General features: G+C 44.6%; 1 protein-coding gene across 1 annotated transcript in view; it reads right to left on the reverse strand.

Moving 5' to 3' along the window:
- Positions 1-2309: 2309 nt before the first annotated feature.
- The window catches only part of spon1b (spondin 1b), an 86034-nt gene continuing 63397 nt past the window's right edge, over positions 2310-24946 (reverse strand). Inside the window, exons 7-16 of the mRNA XM_029256256.1 lie at positions 21339-21403; positions 14075-14276; positions 11497-11637; positions 10246-10321; positions 9813-9995; positions 7782-7952; positions 7222-7389; positions 6686-6850; positions 5015-5281; positions 2310-3618 (exon numbers count right to left, since the gene is read on the reverse strand). Coding sequence (XP_029112089.1) covers positions 3455-3618; positions 5015-5281; positions 6686-6850; positions 7222-7389; positions 7782-7952; positions 9813-9995; positions 10246-10321; positions 11497-11637; positions 14075-14276; positions 21339-21403 — 1602 coding nt within the window. The 3' untranslated portion in view covers positions 2310-3454. The remainder of the gene's footprint in view (positions 3619-5014; positions 5282-6685; positions 6851-7221; positions 7390-7781; positions 7953-9812; positions 9996-10245; positions 10322-11496; positions 11638-14074; positions 14277-21338; positions 21404-24946) is intronic.

Raw genomic sequence — 24946 nt, forward strand, 5'->3', positions numbered from 1 at the left:
ATCACTGAATGCCAGTAAAACAGAAGTACTTGTGGTGTTTGATGCTGAAACTGTTGACACGGTCATGTCAATCTTTACCACCAATGGTATAAGCATCAAGCATACATAATGTTTTAAGGACTTGGGTGTTTTGTTGGATGGGAACCTGCTGTTTGTGTCTTACATTGCTACGTTGGCTACGTAGTGTTTCCTGCAGTTGGGAAATATAGCCAGTGAAGATAATTCTTATGTAGGCAGGATGCTGAGGAATTGGTTCATGCTTTTGTTTCAAGTAGGTTGGACTATTGTAATGCTCTATTATCAGGCTGTCTGTACCAGACTGTATCCAAGCTACAACTGGTACAGAATGCTGCTGTGAGAACTGTTAGAAAATCTAAGAAATATGATCATATAATAGCATGTATTTGTCTGTCTAATATTTTTGTTCAACACTCAGTCACTGTGTGAGAAGAGGACTGTAAATAAATACATTGAATTGATTTGAACTGGAAGGGGTGCGGTGGCGCAGTGGGTTGGACCACAGTCCTGCTCTCCGGTGGGTCTGGGGTTCGAGTCCCGCTTGGGGTGCCTTGTGGCGGACTGGTGTCCCGTCCTGGGTGTGTCCCCTCCCCCTCTGGCCTTACGCCCTGTGTTGCCGGGTAGGCTCCGGTTCCCCGTGACCCCGTAAGGGACAAGCGGTTCTGAAAATGTGTGTGTGTGTGTGTGATTTGAACTGAATAAAATTCAATTGAATTTAATTGAACAGATAAGACTGGTTTTATAATTACATAAACCTAGGCAATTGCCTGGGTCACTGTAATTTAGGGGTGCCAAATTTGGCTACAAACCTTGAGATAGAATTTATAATGTTGGATGGATGAATGAATGAAGTAAGCTTTGCTTAATAAGGTTTTATTTACCATACATTTTAACATTATATGTTGCTTTGGGGAAGAGTGTCAACTCAATGAATTTACAATAGCACACAATCTGTTTCATTTGTGATTTATATTCACCTTAATCAGTGGTTGTGATTGAGACTGTCAGCTTAACAGAGCGGAAATAAGAAGTATATACTCTAATTGGTTTTGTTACAGAACAAGTGTTCTCGTGTTAATAATGTGCTCGAAAGAATGTCTGCCTTCAGCCAGTGCCTATATTAAAAGAGAGAAGTCCAGCCGCCACCAATCCTACTTGTACACTAGTGATCATTGTTTTCTCGTTAATATGAGGTTCATTTATACGATCTAGCCAGAAAATAATTGACACTAGTGAAGAACTGAAACCTTTGGGGTTTGAGACACAAAGTTTGTACCTCTGTTCGAAAGCATCTGATGCAAGTTGACCAGAATAAAAGGCCGGTAACAGAAAAGAGGACATACTTTCATAAACATCATACGGATACCCTGTGTGTGTGTGTATCTTATAGATTCACAAAGGCACATTTTCTGTATGTAAGACATGAAGGCATTATCTCTACAGGTTCCTGCTTAGGGATTCCACTGTGGTTAAAAGGCCAACAATCTGCTGTCAAACACAAATACAGAACGCAAGAACTTTTGCACAATGATGGGATTTTTATTTCCTGAAAGTCAGGCAGTAAGCCATCATGGCAAGTGGTATTGTTAGTAATGATTGCAGATTTCCTAATAAAAACAAAGACAAAAAATGGATCTCCCGCACAAAGGGGCTACTGATACATTCTGAGACATTCTTGAGGGGTTAAATCAGGATGATTTTTTCATTGTAATTCATTAACAAGCTAAAATTGCTGATATTGTCTTGTGTGGGATAACAAAACAAAAATAATGCCGAAGAAACAGAACTGTGAGACCGATCAAAAACAATAAAGCAGCTGCTTCTTTTCCAGGCTGTTGGAGAAAGGAGACAAAAGTGCGCAAAGTGTATACCGCCACCTCGTGGTAGAACCGTGCTTTGCAGGGACACCTTTCCTGAACATAAAGGGGTGACTTAACACCCTCATTTACAGGAAAACACATGGTTTAAAACAGATATTCATTACTATTAATGTTCAACTCTAGTAGATATATATATATATAATACGTATTTTCTTTCAGTCTGATATATTTATAGAGCTGTTACAGAGTGAGAGATTTAAAAACTTCACTTACAGCTGATACACATTTTAACACGATTGAGGGTGTCTGAAAAGAAGGGAAAAGAAACATCGACCAAAGGTTTATCACATTTACTTTTATTGTAAAGATGAATTATTCCAAAATAGTAATATGTTAGAGAGAGAATGGAAGAAAAAAGAGAGCTGTGCATCTGTAAGTGTGTGTGTGTGTGTGTGTGTGTGTGTGTGTGTGTGTGTGTGTGTGTGTGTGTGTGTGTGTGTGTGTGCGCAGAGAAATAGAGACAGAGAGAGGGAGAAACATCTACAAAACATCTACTCACGACTTTGGTAAGAACCCTGGGTGATATTCTTATCAAAATTCCACAACAAAATTTCTAATGATGCACAAAATAATAGAAAAGTTGTAGAGCCTCTATGTGTATTACAGTTGAATAAAAAGTCACAACAGATTCTTGTCCTAAAAACAGCATCTTGAGCAGTATAAAATGCTGGAATGGTTTGTTACCTGTGCTTTTAGTTCAGGAATATAATATACTATTAAAGAAGTTACCACAGGATATAACAGTTCTATTTCTTAACTGATTGGCATTTTTATTTATGAATATTATACCACAACAAGTTTACAGTAATCTTGCAAGAAATTCTATATGCAACAGAGCTATTTTGTACACATAGTAGAAAATCAATCTGTTTTAACCAGATGTGTTGTGTCCAAATCAGCCGGGCACTGACTGAAGGTGAACCCTCCCTTGATAACACTTACTGTGGATCAGAACTTGGCTTTTGGATTAAACACAAAATAAAGATCTGGGGCCACAATCCTTGATGAAACGGAACCTGGCAGCAATGGCTCATTTCTCACAGGTCCCCGCAATGTCACCCCTATCCTCAGCCTCCATCCCAAGCTAGAGAACTTCGTTCTGAAGGTGCCCTTCAAAAGTTTAGAACCTAAGGCATGGTCGAGGGCTCTACCAGTATCAATGTTAGTAAAATAGTGCAGCTAAAAGAAAAATTATGTATAGAATCTGTTAATGTCAAGTGTGCCACTCTGAAGTTACATATTGGTAGATACTATGCAGTATGAGTCTGGGAATAGGCAGCGCTAGGCCAAGCTCTCGCTGGTCTTGTCTTCTGGCTTGAGCAGAGCGCACGGCGAGAAGCAACCAACCACCGAGCCCACCATACAACAAGCCCCTCCCCGAAACTGTGGGAGGACCCTACACTACGCAGACACCTGGGTTAAAACACGACTGATTTTGCTCCATGACAGCCCTAAACAGAGTGCATCATATCACTGACTGACATAGTCACAGCCAATCGCCCCAGCCTGCCCTACCCCCCGCCCTCCCCCGATGCCTCTCATGCCCCCATGCCACCCTAGCATGGGTGCACGTTACAGGCGCGGATCTCCTTCCTGTCCTTGCAGCTGGAGAACTGCACATTCTTAAACCGCTTCTTCACCGTCATGAAGCGCTCCTGGATCCCCCCACCACACAGCTTGGTGCAATCCGTCCAGGCCGACCACGGCCGCATCTTGCACCCTACAGCACAAGGCCACGGTGCCGGGGAGGGTGAAAAATAGAGAGGTCAGTCAGATAACTAGTTCTGAACCAGTGAACGAACAGAGAGTACAGAAGTTGGCTGGAGACTACATGTAAACTCTTCTCACCACTCTTACATTGAGAGAACCACAAAAGAGAAGGATGTAACGTATGCGCAAACAAATTGCTCCATCTACCTTTCAAAATCACAGCGACATCGCGTTCAGTAAAAGTATTCCTTACTTTTTCATTCAATTGCATTTTTATTTATCAATTTATTCTTTAACATTTATTTCAAATACTATCAATATCCGCTTGCCCAAGTTAGGGGTGAAGCGGTCCAGACTACTCTGGAAACAGGGTCAAGGCAGAATACACCCTGGACAAGATGCCAGTCCATCACAGGACAATCCCACACACTCTCATTCATTCACACAGAATGTGGCCAAGAGTCACCAGTCCACTTGAACCGCATGCTTTCGGACTGTGGAAGGAAACCAGAGCACCCAGAGAAAACCCATTCAAACACAGAGAGCACATACAAACTGCACAAAGACTGAGACTCGGATACAAATCCAAGGCTGAACCCACTGCCTGCAGGTGGTCTGTCGCTATTGCAACCAAGTGTGCAACTCATATTTCTTACATAATACTAAGTACTGTCTCCTCCTCATCCAAAAAGATCTTGGCTTTTGAGGTAGGAAAGTATCACACGAGAGCAGATACTGACTGACAATCTCTCGCTCCAGCTGTTGCCCCGGTGGAGGCACAGAATGACTCATCACGGGGCGATGGGATAGCTGTTTAAAGGTGTGCTATTCCTACTCATTGCCGGAAAATTTGCCAGTGTCTAAAGCTCATTAGGAAAGGTTAAGTATGCTGCCCTGCATGGCACCGTGCCACCGAAGCCCGTTGAGCTGCAGTTACGGTATTACTTTGCAGCCAGTCCTGCATTAAGCATCTGTGAATGAGTCCAATCAACCTCTTAAACAGGCAGGACACTCAAGGTGGCATTACAGAGACACTGACCCAATACTGGGGTGCACTCAAAGAGGCATGATGATGATGAGGAGGAAATGATTTCAATGAATAAATGCTGTGAAGTGGACAGGAGCCCCTAAGGGAGTCCTCGTTCAAACCCTACCACGAGGCGGACAACCGAGAATCCATGGCGACTGGTCCTCATCTGAGGTAAACGGGTTTTTCTCTTTGTGCTCTGGCTTAACTTACAACACCATGGCACCGCGTTTCTCCATGTTCACCCAGGAGTGTTTTAGAGCACTTGGGGACAGAATCAGCATATGCAGAATGGGCATATACATAATCGACAGCACCTTCCCGGCATGTTGCCAACAATTACGGCGCCCCTATGGACAGCAGCGTTCGGTGAACTGACCGGGGTGCTCATCGGGTGCCTCGTCACGGTTCTGCTTGCTCCTCCTCTTCTCACGTGCCTCCTTGCGCCGCTTGCGCTCGTCACTGGTGCCCAAGCCCCGGTTGCACTTGCGAATCTTGCACTTCTTGCGCTGCACCGTTTCGGGACACGGGTCTCCGCCGAACTGGGGCTCCAGCTTCACCATGCGCGTGCGGATCATATGGCCCTTCCCGCAGGACTTGTTGCACTCAGACCATTCAGACCACTCAGACACCATGCAGTCCATGGCTGTAAGAGGAGAGCAGAGAGAGAGAGAGCACCGCATTCTTACCGCGCTGCCTCCGGTGGTTCCGCTTCACGCTGTCAATCATGGCTTTGTTTACATCAACAGAGGTTAAATAATTCAGCCTGTTAGTTTCCAGAATTCTGTCAAATGAGTTATTTATCATAGGCACCGCAGCTTTCAATTATAATGCATTACCTCAGATTATGCAGAGTCCATGAGCTGCCCCCATTTATATAATTCCACCCTGCTATTGACCTTGTTTCTCAATCCAATAACTAAGCTGCATTGTATTTGTTGGTGACCCTGCATCTTGCGCAGGTAGCAGTGGGCACATGCTGTGATTGCACCCTGTCCAATATTTCTGCTTGGATTAATTGTGTAAGCATTTCCATTGTGATGAAATAAAGCCTACAGTCATTTCCATGACAAGATTAAAAAATAAAAAAAAAAACACAAGGCCGTCTGGCTTAAAAATAACAAGAACACCATTTCTGGTTTTATAATCCTTTTTATAATCCATTCTTCAATTACGCCCATCACTGTGGAAAAGAAATCATTGTGAATTTTATGTGGGTTTGCTTTTTACAACGCTGGTGACCAGATTGGAATATAAATCGCGGATTAAGCTCCTGCTCCAAATGTTAAAACATATCTTGCACAGCAAGTGGCAGAACCGCAAGAGCAGAATGCACAGCAGACAGTGCAGGTTATATTCCACCGCAGTAAATCTGTTTGCACTGGTCTGGATGTAGTGCACATCTGTCCCCGACGGCTGCAGCGGGTCGGCATGCAAATCGTAGCACACGGCAACTGGGTGCTAACAAGTAAGGGACCATCAACATGTCTGGATAAACCTGAGACTGATTTAACAGGCTTTGACACACGTGCAATGCATGTGAAGCGGTAACTCATTCCTTTATGCTTGGCTTCATTGTTAATATGCACGCTACGGTGAAATGTCAGAAATGATAAAGCAATATTACGTTCACTGCGCTGTTCCGTGCTGCCCGTTGTTCAAAATGTGGAAATATTGAGGTATTCCACATGGAAACACACGGAAGCCAACACCGTTTCACTGTTATTTCACTCTTTATTTATTATCTATCTAGAGGCTTTTAAAATATCTAGGGGTACGTTTATTATCTGCTAAAGTACACCGTGGTGTTAAATCTCAATGGTCATGGTCATCAGCCTGCCAGTGAGCAAAGGGGAAAACACCTTGTTTTACACCCCTGATGTGAAGGAACATCTCTGTGAGCTTTTTAGGTCTCGTGCATAAACTGTTTTCCAGGGTAACTGTGTGTGTGAGCATGCGTGTGCGTGTGTGTGTGTGTGTGTGTGTGTGTGTGTGTGTTTTTTGCAGGTTACCACTGACGCTGTGACTGGTCGTTCGCGGTGTCACTCACGGCATTCGGGGAGCATGCACTTCTCCACTTGCTCCAGCTCCTCCGTACACTCCCCCAGCTCCACGGGTGACTTGAGCATCCGCTGCCGGGTGCGCATTCCCTTCCCGCACGTCACGCTGCAGTCGCTCCAATCCGACCAGGGGGACAGCATGCAGGGGATGGTGTCTGAGCAGACAGAGCCGCACACTGTCGCTTTCCAATTCCGCTGTCAGTCCTACTTAACTCAGTTATTGGCACTAATCCCAATAATTACTTATTACTCACAATGAACATTTTGACAATATTTTCCTGCAAAGATCAGTTTAAAAAAGTAAAGATAATAGGTTAAAAAAAATTATCATTCGCCAGAGGTCAAAGGTTAATAATGGTCAGTGAAAATTCTCCACTCAGCATTTAATGATGTGAAGGTTAAAACCAGGCTGGAATGATGGCAACTTTTAAAACGAATTGCTTTGTAGACCGTTTTCTACGCGTAATGTGGGTTTTGACCCCACCGTGACCGCTCTGTGAGCGCGCAGGTCCGAGAGTCCACTCACGGCACTCGGGCATCATGCACTTCTCCACCTCTGCCAACTCGGCGCCGCACACGGAGCCATCTGACGGCGGCATCTTCACCATGCGCTCCCGTCTCTTCATGCCAAGCCCGCAGGTGGCGCTGCAAGCATCCCACTCACCCCACTCCGTCACCAAACAGCTGCTGGGGGCTGGGGGGGGGGGGGATTCAGCTGTTTTACAGTGTCTTATCTTACATTTTTATTCTGAGGTTCCGCACGCTGTCCATATGCGATGTGTTACACAGTACTATTAGATGAAAAGACTTACAGGTGTCAGAGTACAACAAAACTCCTGTCTTTGCAATCCTTCATAATGTTCCGTCTATCTAGTATTCTTACGCGGACATCTTCCTTTATGCGGCATATGAAAAGTGCTGTCGATGGATTTGGAGGTTATGTGCAGTGTGCCCCAAGAGGAATGGCTCTCTAAACTTCATCATTAAGAGAATGTCAAAACCAGCTGTGCTCCCTCAAGTTAACATCATCGAGGGGAGGCTCGGCGAGCGAGCACTTCCAAAAGCAGAAGAGCAGCAGAGACTCACAGCAGTCGTCATTCACCACGCACTTCTCCGTCTCCTCGGTGGGCAGGGTGCAGATGGAGCCGTCCTCGGGGAACTGCTTGACGTACCTCTCCCGAGACCTCATGCCCATCCCGCAGGAGACGCTGCAGGGCGACCAGGTGATCCACTCGGACATCATGCAGGTGGAGGCATCTGGAGCAATGCGACGCACAAGGCCACTTAGCAGTCATCGCGGTGATGCATTAAGCAGCCACGGGTCATTACCACCTTTTCCGATGCCTCAGAACTGCCCTTGACCTCAGTAACCCCAGCAAAATTTGGAGCTCTATAAAGGGATAAATCGAAAGCTTGCATGGCTCAAGAAGTGAGATGTTGTCTGTTTAAATCTGTCAAAATGTCATCTTTTTTATGGGTCAATAGTGTTAAAATAGTCTTAAAATCATCCTGTTATATGCAAAATTTATTCAAAATCAAAGGGTTGATACAAACTTTTTAAATCCATAATACAGTTCTCAAAAACAGTCAAATGGGTTTATCCGGTGAATAGGAGTCATTAAGCCATCAGACAGTGGTGCAGGTTCCCACAAGTGACACAGTTTTTCAAAGCAGATGACATTTTAAGTATGATGTAAGCTCCCTGATTGCTATCATAACGATACGGGTGCCGAACACGACCCAAGCGCAGCTACAGCACCGCTTCATTCATCAAAGCGGCCCTGTGTCGCAGACGGATGATTGGCTGTGACTGTGATGGATGATTTTCTTACTCCATGCGAGCAAAACGATAAACACCTCTGACTGAGGCCCGGGCGGCAGCAGTGAGTTTGCGGAGTGAACACGAACCGTCACTCACGGGCCTGTCTGCCTGCCTGCCTGCCTGCCTGCCTGCGCACTGCCAACGGCAGACTCTAATTCACCTTGACCTTTTTCCAATGATGCTGAAAAACTGACTTCTTTGAGTTCATTTAATCATACAATCCCTTTAATTACCTTTCACAAGTGCTATAGAGAGATTTTTTTCTGAGGATAAATGAACTTTGAGGAACGTTCCAGAGATTTCTCCTCTCCCTGTTGTGCAACAGCAAAATTGCGAGCAGCAGGGAGTGCGGTTTAATAAAGCAGAACTAAGCGAATCATTAACAAAAGCTGTAAATAAACGTGGCCCGGCGAGGCCCCATGGGCTCAGTGCCAGCTCGCTCCTGGTTCCCTGATCGATAGGGACTGCTAACGGGCCATTAAACAAAAACAAAGACAGCTCACAGCAGAAATACCGAAGGCCCAGGATGATCAATAATGTGCTGTGGAGAGGAACAGCCCTTGGTCTGCTCCATAAATACCCTCGGCCCCTACGAATCAGCCTTGGGCCCCCCAAAAAGCAAGGAAGGGCACTGGCTGGCAGGGGACCGTGGGATGCCTGGAACAGCCGGCATGGCTGAGGGCACACGACGGTCCCGAGTGACGTGAAGAAAGTAGTGGAACTCCTCAAGAAAGAACAGCAGGCATCGAGGCCTCAAGAAAACAAGCCACCGATCTTCATGTCACGTAACCGAGAGCTGGTGAAGAAATACGACCATCTGTCTAAACATCATGCATTCGAGACTGTGGCCATCTGTCTGAAAATTACGCTTTAGAGATGAAAACATGACAGAGAACAAGAGAAACAAGAAATAAGCATCGCACTACAACTGTTCATTAAAAAAGCAGAATTAATAGAGCGGATGGTGAAGTGCGACAGAATGGCCCACTGCACATCCCAGCTAAAAGTCCTACCAGCTTGTATACAAGTAAGCAAAGCATTTACTCATTCCTCCTGTACTAGGAAATACCTAGAGGAAACGGCTTGACATTTAGTGCTGCAACATGTGAATCGATACTAGAACCTTCTACAAGAGGCTGGAGCCCCTAAACGGCATGTCCAGATTCTGCCATTTGATAAAAGTGTAATTTTGCTGCTGCGGGTGTGTTCTGAGACATCCTTCTATTTAGGATGAAGGCCCCTTATGCTCATCAGTCAAATGCAAAACCATCAGTCATGGAGACCAGCTGGCTCACCCTCATCGCTGCAGCCTGGACCCATGCATGGTTCGAAATCCTGGGTATGCGGACAGGGCACGCTGAGGTCCAGCTGTGCCTTTAGCATCCTCTGCCTCATGCGCTTGCCCTTCTCACAGGTGGACGAGCTGCAGGCCGACCAAGGTGACCAGTTGGAGTAGATGCAGGTCTCTGGAGTGTCATCTGGGGGGAAAAGTTACCACAGGGCACAGAAGCACACTCTCGATCAACTCGCGTATTACAGAAATTGAACTGAAAAAAATACAATTACATATTGAACTATGACTCATTTTTTTTCCTCTCTTAGGCTAATTACTTTTCCCAGAGAGATAGAAATCTCTCCTGAGGAGCCTGTAGTTTTTAATTAAATTGTCGCACAGCTCGCCTTTTCCAGCGGGGATGAAAGAGATGGGCAGATAGCAAAAACTCACACCTTCTTCCTTTTCCTCCTGGGCGATGTCCGCCACAATATCATCCACGTTGTCGGGAACAATGTTGCACTGCTCCCCCTGCAGAGAGCATTTGGTCTGTTACACTGCAGCGCCTTGTCACCACGCTAGCAACCAGGTGTAAAAGTCACACAGCGGCTCATGCAAAGAAGAGCATCCTCTGGAGAACAATGGGCACATGTAATAGTATTTTCTATAATGGCATATGGTTGTGAAAGATTGACTTTGGAAAAAAAGAAAACATGGAAAAAACATGGGCTGCTTTGAACTGTGGTGCTGGAGGAGACTTCTAGAGATGCCATGGACAAGTAGGAAAAAGGTAATGGATATTAGGTCAAATCAGGCCAAAACTGTCATTAGAAGTACAAATGTTGAGAGTGGGGTTATTATGCTTTTGGCACATTATGCAAAGCTCAGATTCTCTTGAAAGGACTGCAGTGTTTGGGAAAGTTGAAGGAAGAGGATGGTCAGCAACAAGATGGATGGACTCAATCAATGGATACGCCACTTCCAACAATAAGGACAAAAGTGGAGGTCAGAAGGTTGTGGTGGCACTCAGTTTATATGGTTGCCAAGAAACAACACTGACTCAGTTGCACTTAACAGCAACAGCAGCTTCAAATCAAAGAAAATCTGATGCTTTTTTACACTTATCAATGAAATTTAACAACTGCCACTGATAGATCATTAGAAGTGGCTGATTGTGACTGATCGCTTGGATCACTGGGTGAAAACTGCCTGTAAACAAAGGCAATGTAGCAGCATTTAAGACACTAAATACATGCCATTCCATTAACCAACAAGACAACGTTGGCTAGTAAATCTTTACATCGGTGCTCAGAGGAGAAATCTAGTTTGAGCCAAATGAAGTGAGGAAAGTGTCAAGTGAATTCTGACAAAGTAATTCTCTTCTCATTCTATTAAAGTTTACAGAGATTTTAGAATCATAATCTAAAAAAATGAATTTCAGTTTTTAATCCCAAAACATAGTTTTTTTTTTTTTCTCTTTTTTGTCAGGCAGCAGATTTCTGGGCAGGGAAATAATGGATATTTTTGACTGCTGCCCACATGTTGCTTTGAACAACAGAAAATAAAAAACGTACTGTTCCAAATATTTACTGGGTGCAAATTCAAAAAGAGCATTTGCTACAAAGGGCCTTTGATTATGAGATAGGGGTAAGCGTTCTCTGGTCACTCTGATGGCCTGTTGAGGGACGAATGGAGAGCAACGTCACCTTTCTCGCAATCCTCTCCACCATCACCCTGGCCACAGGCGTGATGGGCCCTCCTTCAGGGTCGTAGAAGGGGCTCTGGGGGTGATCCAGGCTGGTAAGCGGCCGGATCTTCTCCTGAGGCATGGTGGGCTTGTTGGGAGACTGCAAAGGCAGAGGTGGAGAGGTGAGTCTCTTTCATCTCAATATGCACAGCTCATCTGCCATGTAATATCCCCTTTATCGGTGACTTATGGCACTATTCCATGCTGGCTTCTTTGTGCATCACCATCTACTTGCCAGGAACCAAAATAGCTGCTGTGGAAGAAACAGAATTAAAAAGCCATTAATGTTGATGTGTAATTTCATGGGACACAATTCTATACACATTTTCTGGGAACTTTTACACATGGTAAGTCCTGTTCCTGTGTTTGGAATAATAGCAGATACTCTAAAACTGATTATAAATCATTAGGAGTCAATATGATGCCCAAGGCATATTTCCATATATGCTTGTTAATGCTTTTTTTTTTAAAAATCAGAAATAATTACTGTGTGTTTGTCAGGTTCAGCTTACAGAAACTTTTACGTTTTATTTTGCAGGTATGGACTGATCACCAGCTGTTATACTGAAGCAGATTATATTTTTAAATTAGGAAGCCCCAGAAAGAGAAGCAATAAGAAAGAGATCAAGAAAAAAAAACACTGTTGACTTCAGTCCACCAAGCATATGATAGCAACCAGACACATTCACTTTGCCAATTTCTGAGCCAACATGAAGAAAGAAAAGTATTTATTGTTCTTGAGAAGAGTCGCCTCATTGTTACCTCAACTGTAAATTGAAATAAGTATAATACTGAAGACACCAAACACCAAATATGCACTTCAAGGTAACTGTGAATCTCAGAGTAACTTGGGCTGCACTTCATTTTTGAGCGATGCCACATCTGTGTGACGTCTCTTTTTTTTGCACTCGCTTTTTTGAGAGGTACCTTCTGTGCGAGGTCACTTTGTGTGCGATCGCTTTGAGGGAGGTCACTACTGTGCGAGGTCACTTTTATGTGTGGTCGCCTTTGTGTGAGCTTCGTATGAGGTCACTTCTGTGTGTGGTCATTTTACGTGAGGTCGCATTGTGTGAAGTGAATTGGTCCTTCCCTCCCTTTAGTTCAATCCTATAGCACGGCCCAGCATGTACATTTACTTTCCCTCAACATGTTGTTTGAGCTGTACAAATGGCCCATAATTTTGAAAATTTTACTGCAGGTATTTACTGCAAGGGCAATGTTTAAACGACATTCTTTCAATGAACAGTTCCAGCAACTGTTATGCATAGATCACAGTCATGTGGGGGGTACGTGTCCAGTACAATGAAAGGTCATATGGTGAGACATCATAACTTGTATAGGTGCCGTAGGCTGTAGCAGCAATCTCTACTGAGGGTCAGCATCCCGCAGGGTGAGTCCGCCCCTCCAACCCAGCTCTCTGTCCTCCCTGGTGCCCCTACTGACACAGAGTTCAGTAAAAACACTTTGGAGAGTCACACAAATGAGTCCCATACATACACAGAGACCGTCTGAAGCTGCTTGTCCCAAGTGGGGGTCGTGGCAAGCTGAAGCCTAACCCAGCAACACAGGACGTAAGGCTGGAGGGGGAGGGGACACCCAGGACAGGACGCCAGTCTATCACAAGTCACCCCAAGTGGAACTCGAACCCCGGATCCACCGGAGAGCAGGTCCTGGCCTAACCAGCTGCGCCATCGCGCCCCCCTTGTCCCGTACACATCAGTTGCAAATGACTCAAGTAAAAAGCAGCAGGGAGCTACGACCAACGCAGAGTCCAAACAGTAAGAAAGGACACGTTTATGCACTGGAAAATAACCTCTGCTGAAAGTGGTCTGTCATTATGGCTGCAGCTTTCATGCCACATACCGTACATATGATTTTTCAGGATGGAATCTCTCAAAGCTGCTCTTCTACTCACAGTGCGGAAACTTAAATTCTACCTGACAGAATGGGTGCTGCGCCTGCGTTACGCGGTCTGCGGCCAGCTTCTACAGAGCGCGGTGGGCCATGCTCTTGTCCAGCAGTACTCAGCAGGAATATTCCACCCGAATGCCTATTCAGGCCAGCAGATGGCATCGTCATGTAACAAGTCCATGAAAAAAGACCGGGGAGGCCTTTAAAGAATACTGTGGCGTTACCCAAGGCTACCTCAAAAGTCCACAGTAACACAGAGAAAGACTTCAGTATGTGAGAAGTACTGCGCAGAAAGCCATCAGCATTTTGTCCCATCTCAGCTTGTTTGCTGGGTTGCTTGCCTCTGTTTTCACTTGCTTACAAAACTTGCTGATTTTTGTTGAGCTGAGGCATTATGAGAACCCGCTGAAGCGGCGAGCCCCAGTAAACGCAGAAAAGTGGTTCAGGAGCCTCGCATCTGAATTCCCTCGAAAACACTTCGGCCTGGTTTCACTAGCTTGAAGTCGCAAAGAACCTCTTGACAAGATTAATCATATTCGCACGAACTGGTGTGATACTCAGAGTGATCTGGCTCTGGGGATATGAAGGGAATGTCGACGTCGACCCTGGGAACCCAGCACACCCACCTCGTAAGTGACCCCGCTGTCAGTGCCGGCATCCCAGGGGATCATGTCCTGCACAACTTTCTGGACCCAGCCACACTCCTTGGTGCAGAGGTCCTCAGCAGACAGGCCCACGTTCCAGTCAGGGCTGGGGCCTAGCATGGTCAAGAAGGACATGAGGTGGCGCGTTCGGTCCACGGAGAACTCGGCCGAGGGGGCTGCCCGCCTGTGGGAAGGAAGGTGACGGAAACGGGGAAGGAGGGTGGAAGGACCTTTAGGTCTCAAACCGAATACTTCAGTGTATCAGTCTGAATAGGAAATACTCCTAGGGCACAACATACTGTACATGAAATCTATAAATCACACGGGCGTACACAGCCTGTACTTGCCCATGGCTTGGTAGAGGTCCACAGATCCATATCTTAAAGATCTCTTCATAAAATATGGTGTATGCTATTTCAAAAATCCTATGAAAAGCACCTAAGTCAAACAGTGCAACAAGACAAGGACTGTCATGGGCTACAGCACAGTACTGAAGCACGAGTCAGCAAAAACATGCAGGAACACAGACCGCAAAATGTTCTCTCTGCACAACAGGGCTTGCATCTAAAAACATGACAGGAGAGTATGTGCTGTGTCACTGTTTTCTGTACTCTATGGGAAAATGATCAGTCCTAATATTCCAGGTTTATTCTCATACACTGGATTGACAGTAAAGCTTTTTGGGGGTGATGCAGCTGAGTTTGGCAAATTTCTTGTCCCTGTTACAGTGCAGGATATGCATTTACTGTAATATATAGTACATGAACATAATGCACCTTAGATGCTGAGGTAATTCTACACTGCCATCATCCAATCTATCCTCAGTTTTCCATACATGTCATAAGTGTGTGGGGGGAGTTGCCACATGGGACAAAGCAACAACGTGGTAATAAGGTATCAGAGAATCAGCAGAAAGGATCACTGTCTGTCACCTGCCCAAGCTCCAGGACCTCTACAACTCTAGGACCAGAAACCATGCAGGCAAGATCATCTCAGACCCTTCCCATCCTGACCATCACATGTTCCAGGCCCTTGCTTCTGGGAAGCAATAGAGAGCAATCGGGACTCGGACACCAAAGCGCAAAATAGCTTTTTCCCACAAGAAGCGGACTCTTCTTCCATCACCTGTAGATGGACATTAAGACTCCGTTTGCTGGTTCAGCTGCTGCCATATTCTCATATGGGCATATACACATCTATTTAAACAAGTAGTTTGTTTTTATTGTATTTTCTTTATGCTTTTTACTTCATATTTACTAAGTTGCTGTAATGTGTTGTCATGTGCATAATGTCTGCTGTTCTTTTGTGTCAAATATGACTGAATGAGCACTCACCATATCCTTGTAAGTGCACCACACATAGCACCTTGTACATGTAAACATACTGGGTCAATCAAGTGATCTATCAACACAATCAGTCAATTCGGCCTGGTCAAGAGTGAGGAATAAAATATTGCTGATTATTCATATTGAACAAGTGGAGCAACCAAATTTATGTCCATATGTTGCATAATGCAAAGACTTTTATTTATCCAAACATGAATTAGACATATTCTGCTACTGAATCCATCAGGCACCTAGTACAAATGAATATTACATGTATGTGGTGAAGACAGGGATAAAGAAAGAGGAATAATGGTCAGCACATATGGCATCAATGGGAAACCTAAAGCAAAGACTGAGGTTATTAAAGGTCAGAACACATACAGCAGCTGCTTAATCAAAAATAAGACCTTGTGTTCTCCGTCTTCACCCAATCAGATTGAATTCCAGTCAAAATTAAAATCAAACAAATCGGGGGAGGATGAATACCTCAGCAATGATCTTACCCTAATTGAGTATAGAAGTGGTGGAAAAAAACAGGATGAAAGCTTTGTCTGTCCAAATTGAGAATTCTGTTTAAGGAAGTCCAGGCCTAATTCAATACTTCATCCAAGAATGACTAATGATTACAACAAAGAACTACATCAACACAAGAACAACTATCATTTTTCTTGGCATGTTGACAGAACTGTCTGTCCATTCCCAAGCTAAAAAGGGAAAAAAAAATGTTTCAGTAAATGGAGCACTTTGTCTTGCACAATGATAACATATTTTAGGGTGTTTCCTATTATCAGAATAAATCTCACTGATAATTTTAGAGCTGCTCTATATGACTTGCTTCATTGTACATATTCTTCCTTGTTCAGACCTGTTAAAGTGCTTTTTTATTAGCAGCAGCTGAGCTGCAATAACAGCACAACAAATTCAAAATGCCTGTCACATATTTTAGAAAATTTTCCTATGTATGACATCTACCGCAAAAATAAAGATGAATCTTTACTGAAGATAAAAAACATATTTTTCCATTTTAGATGCAGATGGCTGTTTCTTTGCTGTTCGTTACACTTTGTAATCACAAGGAAGTCTCTTCATGTACATTTAATTTTGTCACAGTTTGTGTTTGGAGACAAATGTAATGGAACACCGCGTCGCTTCCGTATTGAACTGCGGCTGACAGGTACCAAAGCTAATAAGAAAAATCAACATACTGTTGCAGTTATATTCCTTCACAGATGATGAAAAACAGATGCCACTATGAACTGGAACACTTATTATCATATGAGGTTCTGCTCCGTGTAAAGCATCTTTCCCTGATGACACAAGGAAACTCGGCAAGAACAAGAACAGGATTACTTGCAGTTTTTCGTGGCCGAGCAGCAAATCACTTTTAAGTCAAGTTAGTCATGTTCACTGTCAGGAAAGGCACACAGCAGTGTAAGGGACAGCGCCGCCGAGGGACAGTGCTGTGAGTGACAGCGCCGCCGAGGGGACAGCACTGTGAGTAACAGTGCCGCCGAGGGGACAGCACTGTGAGTGACAGCGCTGCCGAGGGGACAGCGCTGTGAGTGACAGCACCGCCGAGGGGACAGCGCTGTGAGTGACAGCACCGCCGAGGGGACAGCGCTGTCAGTGACAGCGCTGTCAAGGGACAGAATTGTGAGTAACAGCACTGCTAAGGGACAGCGCTGTGATTGACAGAGCCGCCGAGGGGACAGTGCTGTGATTGACAGCGCCGCCGAGGGGACAGCGCTGTGAATGACAGCGCCGCCGAGGGGACAGCGCTGTGATTGACAGCGCCGCCGAGGGGACAGCGCTGTGAGTGACAGCACCGCCGAGGGGACAGCACTGTGAGTGACAGCACCGCCGAGGGGACAGCACTGTGAGTGACAGCACTGCCGAGGGGAAAGCACTGTGATTGACAGCACCGCCAAGGGGACAGCGCTGTCAGTGACAGCGCTGTCAAGGGACAGAACTGTGAGTAACAGCACTGCTAAGGGACAGTACCGTGAGTGACAGGACGACTAGGGACGGAACAGGAAGACGGCTTGTTTGCTCATCGTCACGCAGAACCTGAAAAACTCATGTCTAACAGCTATCACACAAAGAGAGCTGTCAAGTGGATGCCACACCAAGGAGAATCACTGAAACATTTCAATATAGAATGACAGAAACTAATTTGCTCTTGGACACCTTAAACTCCTTAGTAATGAAGTGTAGGCTAGGAATAATTTTTGCATATGTTTATTCTTTTTTACTGAGAAATCATTTGGATATAATGAAATAAGTGTAATTTAGCAGACTGCAGTGGTAGACTGTACTAGTAATTTGTAATTACTGATGGTAAATGACATTGTTCATGTAAACGGCTCAGCGGGACGGAGAGAGCTCTACACTCCACTTTGGTTTGTGCTTCGCTAGGCTTCCGGCTCACAGCTCGGGACCCTTGCTGATGCTCCCGGGAAGAAATGTTTAAAGCAACCTTTCAGAGAAAAGCCCCTCACCTGCGAGGACGTATTCCAATGGCACAGAACTAAATGTACCTACAGGACAGTGACTTCAGATGTACGCTGGCGGACTGCCAGGTCTGGCAAGCCTTTCCGTTTACATTGTGCTATCAGGTTTGACCGCCAGAGATAAAACACCTCCCTGATTTCCTGAGTACTGGATTTTCAGAGAAACACATTCATGCATTTATATCTGGGGGAAAAAAAAGGTACAGAAATTCATTGCACTTTATGACACCGCTGTTGCAAGAGGACAAGTAGGTTATGATTAACAATTCTTTGTCAGAGCCATATGCCATTTCTTGTGCCTATTAACTACAAATGCACAGTCAACATGTCCTCTAATGAATTTCAAGCATTTGACTTGTTTTACCGATGGCACATATTAATTTCCTCTTCAAAGACTGTAATGCTGTCTTCTCGTGTATTCTCATTTGAAGGATGAATCCCACCACAGAATCTAAACAAAACAGTGTCTAATTTAGACTGTGATCCTATTGACAACCTGCTATTTGACTGTCTGCGGGAGCATAGCTAATCAGCGAACTCCCGGATCGCTGCCACAGTCTTGGCCTCTTGCATTCTTAAGTGCAGCTCAAGCATGTGGATTGCTCTGCCTGCATGAACCTCAGAATAGTCAGAGGTGGAGCTGTTCTATTACAAGTATTAAAGAATGGGTGAGATGATGCACTTCTGGTTGTTTGTGCCAAAATAGTCAAGCTGCCGGCAGAAAAGCCAGCCTGATACCCCAATCTCCTTCCTGAGGATGACAAAAGGGAGAGGCAGGGTTAGGCTAAGTACTCTCGAGTTGAGTTTGATTCATGTTGGCCATCTGCACAGTCTCTCGGGAGGAGGCGGAAAAGGTTTGCAAGGTGTTCTTCCATACATGTCTTTGGACTGTGGGAAGAAACCCACACAAACATGAAAAATCCACACAGACTGAGCCGGATTTAAACCTACGTCAAAACACAGAGCCCAGGAGCTATGAGGTGTCTACGCTACCCATTGTGCCACAGCGTTGCTATAGGTAGCACAGTGGGAGAAAGAAGCTCCACTCTTTTACTGGCTCTGACTGGAAGGGAAATGGACATTGTCGTCGTTCCTGGTGCTATTTTGTACATAGATACTAGACGTCTCAGCTCCGCATTGGATTTACAAAGGTCTGTTGGTCTCAAAAGTGCTCCGAAAGTCAGGACAGACAAAAACTTTGAAAAAACCATCAAGTTCACACGGTGCCACCTCATTTTATGCAGATTCATTTCGAGACCATAAATCCGCCTTTCGATCCCAGCCTTGGCGGTGAAAAATGAACGTGAGATTTAAGAGCGCATCCTGGCAAACGGCGCAGAAAGCGCTGTTTACACATCAATAAACATGCCTGGAGGGAACACTAAAAGCGGTGTGCATAACACAGGCTGGCCTAGCGTATTGCGGCTCACGCTCCCTGCACTTCGTGCAAAGGGTCAGTCCCATTCCTTCCCTTCATACACCTGCAAATGCCCTTCTCCTTGTGGAAAGGCAAAATTCTTGTGTTTCATACAAACTAAGGTGCAACTCCTTTCCTTTTCTGAAAATGTGAACTCCGTCTCTCTCATGCAAACGCAGAGGTGGGCCAAATAATTCAATCAGGATAGAGTGTCATTTGATGAGTTAAGTCTAGAAAGCCCAATAATGAAATAGATGTTTGGAGGAGCCTGACCTTGACACACATCAGTTGAGGACAAATGCTGATCTAATGCATTTCTAAGCAGTGGCGTCACTAGGGGGGTGCAGGGGGTGCGACAGCACCGGGTCACTTTTTGAACCTTCCAAGGAGCTCCGGGCAGAGCGCTCATTATTACCCAATTACAATGATGCTTCGAATCACGTGGTTTCATCTGCACACGCTACAAGTGCACTCTTGTTTTCCTTGCCACTGGTGTTTATATAGTAGCTGATTTTGTCCAGTTTTCTGGTGTTTTAGCTACAATATAGTGCTAATTAGTATTTGTGAACCTATATCAGTAACGTTAAACATTTTGATTGCTCTTAAATGTTTTTACTTCAAATTCTATTGTTTTCTTACTGAATTTTCACTTTAACTACATGAAAGTATGTAAACGTAAATAGATTTAGGCTGTGCCAATGGTACTGTAATTTAAAAGTGCAATTTTAATTTAGCTAGTTGTTTATGTCACTACTATTGCCATTAGATTCAGTGACATACAGGAATTATGATTTATAAGTAAGATTAGTACAAACAACATTACTAAGGATTCTGATGGTCTGATACAGGAGGAGGACCATTGGGGGAGACACCATGAGTTGTCACACTGGTTGACACCAACCCTAGTGACACCACTGTTTCTAAGGAGCTCCCACAGCACAGTATTGTAAAATTGCTGTGATTCCTATCATTCACTTATATGATACTGCTGTTTAACATCCATATATAACACGGATTCTCTGTTTCAGTGCGGTGAATGCTGTTGAAATCCAAAAATTCTTAAGTGCATGTTTTAGCAACCACTACTTTACTTCCTACTTACTTTCAAAGTAGCTTTATTTAAGAGCAAAAGAGCTGTGTGCTGTAATTGACACCCTGCTGTTAAAATAGGTCAAAGTGATGTCTTAATACATGGTAGCTGGAGGGGGGTCATTAACCCCAATTGCAAAAACACCTCAGAGAAATACATCAGTCATCAAAATAGAAGCCGTCCTTCCTCAAACAAAACACTTCATAAAAAATGAACAGAATCATTAATGAACTAAAGGGAAACACCGCGGGGGTTTTGCATATGCTGAAGATGACCTCCCCCACTTCCCTTTCGAGCTGAGCACTGCCTGGGTTGACTGCGCTGAAAATATAAATCACTTGTAATAGAGCACACCTGTATACCTGACAGATCTCCTCAACGGATTTGATTTACGTTGCATTTTAGCAGCTACTGAAAAAGGGGATTAATTCCCTGCGCATAAACAGAACAAGCGCTAATTAGATGATGCAGATGTGATTGCTTCCGTGCTTCAGACGGCCATTGTCATTCCCTGTGGAGCCTCAGACACGATGCTCCGCTGAGGCTTTTCAATGGAGATGCTTTCTTTTTGATGTTTTGTTCTAGTTGGACTAAATAGCTCGTTCACTGTAACAAACGCTCATGAATAAGACAACAAAGTTCAGCAGGCAGGTGGGGGGGGAATAAATGCAGTTTATCTAAGAAGCAAGTCAGAAACCTTCTTAAGACTTCCTGCTAAGACCATATAAACCTTTGCGCAGTTCAAAGATTAGCAGACAGTTTGGGACCATGTGTTATAAGATAAATATTCGGGTGGCCTGTTGTACCGGACCAGTGAATATCGACAAGCTCATTAAACATATGCTAAAAAGGAGGCCCGTTGGGGTGGTGGGGGAGGAGATGCAGAGGGGTCACTTGCACTTACACATTCAAGGGCTGCCAAGCCGGCCACTGCGCCTTTGCTTTGATGACTGTCAGGACCTCATCGCCCTGAAAAAGACAGATGACAGTGCAAACAGAAAATAAAATCACACATTGCACATTTAGAAAGAGGAAAGAGTTTGAATTTGTCTGAGATAACAGGCTCTTCAGGCTCAAATATAATTATGACACTGGGTGTTGAGTGGAGAATGGAGATTGCTGAGTAACTTGTGGCAGCCTGGTTCAGAGAGACACGAGGAACAAAGGTGACGGAGTGACAGTTTTAACGCTTCATAAAATCCACATAAATATTTCATTAACAGTTCTCAGCATTCAGACCCTCGGTGTCACAGAGTTTGCAAAAAGGTTCCTGTGTTATATTAAAGCCAGTTTCTTTGTCTAATGAGGGATCTGTGATAAGGGCAGGCTGCTGAATGGCCTGAACCTGAAGAAATTCAAGCTCATTCAGCACATTAAAATACAAAGAAAGCTTTTAATCTTAACTGGAAACAGAACCTTTATGTCTCAACCTTTGTTCCAGTATTCTATTGCCTTACTAGAGTTGTTAAGAAAAGTGAATGTAAATAGCAGAGATGTGCATCGATTTCAACCAACAATACAAGCAGCTTGTGGAAAGTCAAGTCAAAAGGAAGTATAAGGAATGATTACCAGACACTGAAGTGATGCAAATTATTCAGATACGTGACAAAGCTTTTGGTTTATGAGGCTGCCAGAACTCATATCCCATTGTGATGTACTATGTGACTGGAGTACAAGAGTCCTGCAGCAGGCCATCGTGAGACACCCACAGATCCACAGATCTCAAATCTCAGAATGGAGGACCCCATCTCTGCCAGAGTGGCAAGGTTAGCTCAAGTTCACCCTGTGGAGCGAATGGGTATCCCAGGCACGCTAAGAAGTTTTTTATTGTTCCCTGTAAGAGGAACACTTGGAGTCACTCGGCTCAGCACGACATGATTAGACCAACTGAATGCATCACCATGGTAGAATCCCTGTCTGCTGCACAAATATTTAATGGCCAGCTATAAAGATCTTTTTTATTTAGACCTCTCAAGAGTTAGGACTGTCACTGGGCTGTCTGAGAGTGTGGAAACTTGCCCCATGTGAATGTGGAGGAGGTCACTAAGGTCAGTCAACTTCTATTAACGAATGCAAAAGACATCTAATAAATGGTTTACGATGCGCGAGATGGGCTCTTAGAACACTTTAATTATGTTTTCATTAATTATGAGACACTGCATCTCAATTTCATTACTAGTTTGTACAGACACTTTAGTACTGTTACACCGATAGGAAGAACACGCGCAAAGTAGTCTAGCACACTCAGCAGACACCCTGAGAGAAGAGGGGCAGCTGCCAAGCACTGAACCAGATCTCCCAGGGACTCCTTGCAAAAGCTGAGCTCCAGTCCTTGTCAGTGTTTGTACAGGAGATGAGCGGCCAGCCTGCATATTGCTCTGGAGCTCTGTCTGCAGCCCTGCATTCCTCTCATATTCCTCCACAGTTGTGCGAAAGCATGAGGTCTCTTGCAACTGACGTATACCATTCCTTCTCTTCAGAAATATTTGTTTTTCCCCGCAAATGAGCAGGAAAAACAAGACTGACAACTTCTGTAAGAATTTGCGGGGTCCTATTAAGATACAGAACGTGAGCATCCACTATTTGACTGTGGTTCCATTGTCTTATTAAAGTAAAAAAAAAAAGTTAAAAAAACAGACTACTGGCAGCACATGGGTTGCTTAACACATACATTTTAACCTCACACCCACACTCAACACCTCCCCATCCCAGCCTGACAGTGCCACATTTGCATTGACTACGGTGCTGTCGGTTACACTGGATTCATATGGAATGTGCCACTATCTATTCATTTTTTCCCTGGTCAAAATTGATTTCTGCCTGGAGCTTTCTTTGACAAAATAACAACAACAGCATCAAAGTGAAATCTAAACCGCAAGGCAGATCACATAATGTACAGCATTTCTCCACGCTGACCTTGCAGTTTGGTGCCTTTATCTGAAGACCTACTATAGGAGACCGAAGCATTCTGATATCAAATATAGCAGATTTTTTTCCCTTTATAAAAAGAGTCCACAGTTTAGTTTGCAATAAAAAGACCTATTCCATTCACACCAAAGTCAGAGGCCAAGAGTCAGAAATGAATGGCTTATTGCTGTCACCATGAGGTGTCTCGTGTGGAGTCCAAGCACCCAGAGTAGCGTCACCTCTTGGGACAACGGCATTCCAGTTCTACTTTGGGACGCGCCCCAGGGCTGGTGTGAGCCGGAGATTATTCTCTTATCATCGGCTGGTATTTCTGCAGCCGGCTTGAAAGCCTCCTACACATCAGGAGCTCTATGAAGGGAGCAAGTTTGGCTCTGCAAAAACTCTTCTGCTTTTAACTCACGTATCAGCTCTATAAGGTCACCACTCACAGGCCCCAGAGGGAGAAACCACCAGTCCTTTTCATTTCACATTCTGTTCCCTGTCGGCGAAGGTTAAAGCACATATATTTGTTCCATCCAAATTCCACCTTTGTGGAATGGTTCTAAAACAGAATCCCTCATCAGACCAGCCATAATTTGTCAAAATCCTTAAACCAGAAACATTCTCAACACTTTTCTTCTTAGCAGTTATGGAGAGACTGCTATCCTTGTCCTCATATTTGTCCGATCAAATTGGACATGGCTTCTGTCTTATGACAATGTGTGTATAGTTCTTTATCCTAGGCTACAGTCAACACTAGTTGTGAACTGGAATGCCAGAAAAAGTGGTTAATGAAAAGCCCTCCAGGGGGGTGCGGTGGCGCAGTGGGTTGGACCGCAGTCCTGCTCTTCAGTAGGTCTGGGGTTCAAGTCCCGCTTGGGGTGCCTTGTGGCGGACTGGCGTCCCGTCCTGGGTGTGTCCCCTTCCCCCTCTGGCCTTACGCCCTGTGTTACCGGGTAGGCTCCGGTTCCCTGTGACCCCGTATGGGACAAGCGGTTCTGAAAATGTGTGTGTGTGTGTGTGTGTGAAAAGCCCTCCCTCCTCTGTGATGGGCCTCCATCGACTCACATATAGACGAGTCAGGGAGAATTTGCGTTACCGGGCCAGCTGTTCAGCCATCAATCTGCAGGATATTATCCTGGCCTTCATGCCAACAGCATGGAGGTAATCAATACACCGTCAACAAGGAAAGCTACTGGGCTTCGGAGGGCATGCAGTGGAGAAATTAGCCGCCTTTCTCAGAAGGGACTTCAAAAGCCATACTGTGCGCCTTTGAACATGAAAAACCTCCAGGCCCATGAGAGAATCTAATATGACCAGGCCCATTCACAATAATGGAAGTCTCAGCACTATTCATTATATTACATCACATGCAGCCCCTCTCTGAGAAGTGCTCCAAGGCTCTGAAGAAGCAGATGGATCCAGAAGCTGCTTTAAAATCACTTAGGGAAGCAGATTGGATTTACGCAGGCAACCTGAATCCAATGCAAACCATTGTATTATAGTACATTTGAGTATGGTCCTTAGCCATTTTAAATTCCATTTGATGTAATTGAGTCAATTACGATCCATCTTGCTAAGAATACCTCCCACAGATACCTACGT

Source organism: Scleropages formosus, chromosome 11, assembly GCF_900964775.1.
Source record: "Scleropages formosus chromosome 11, fSclFor1.1, whole genome shotgun sequence".
Lineage (NCBI taxonomy): Eukaryota > Metazoa > Chordata > Actinopteri > Osteoglossiformes > Osteoglossidae > Scleropages > Scleropages formosus.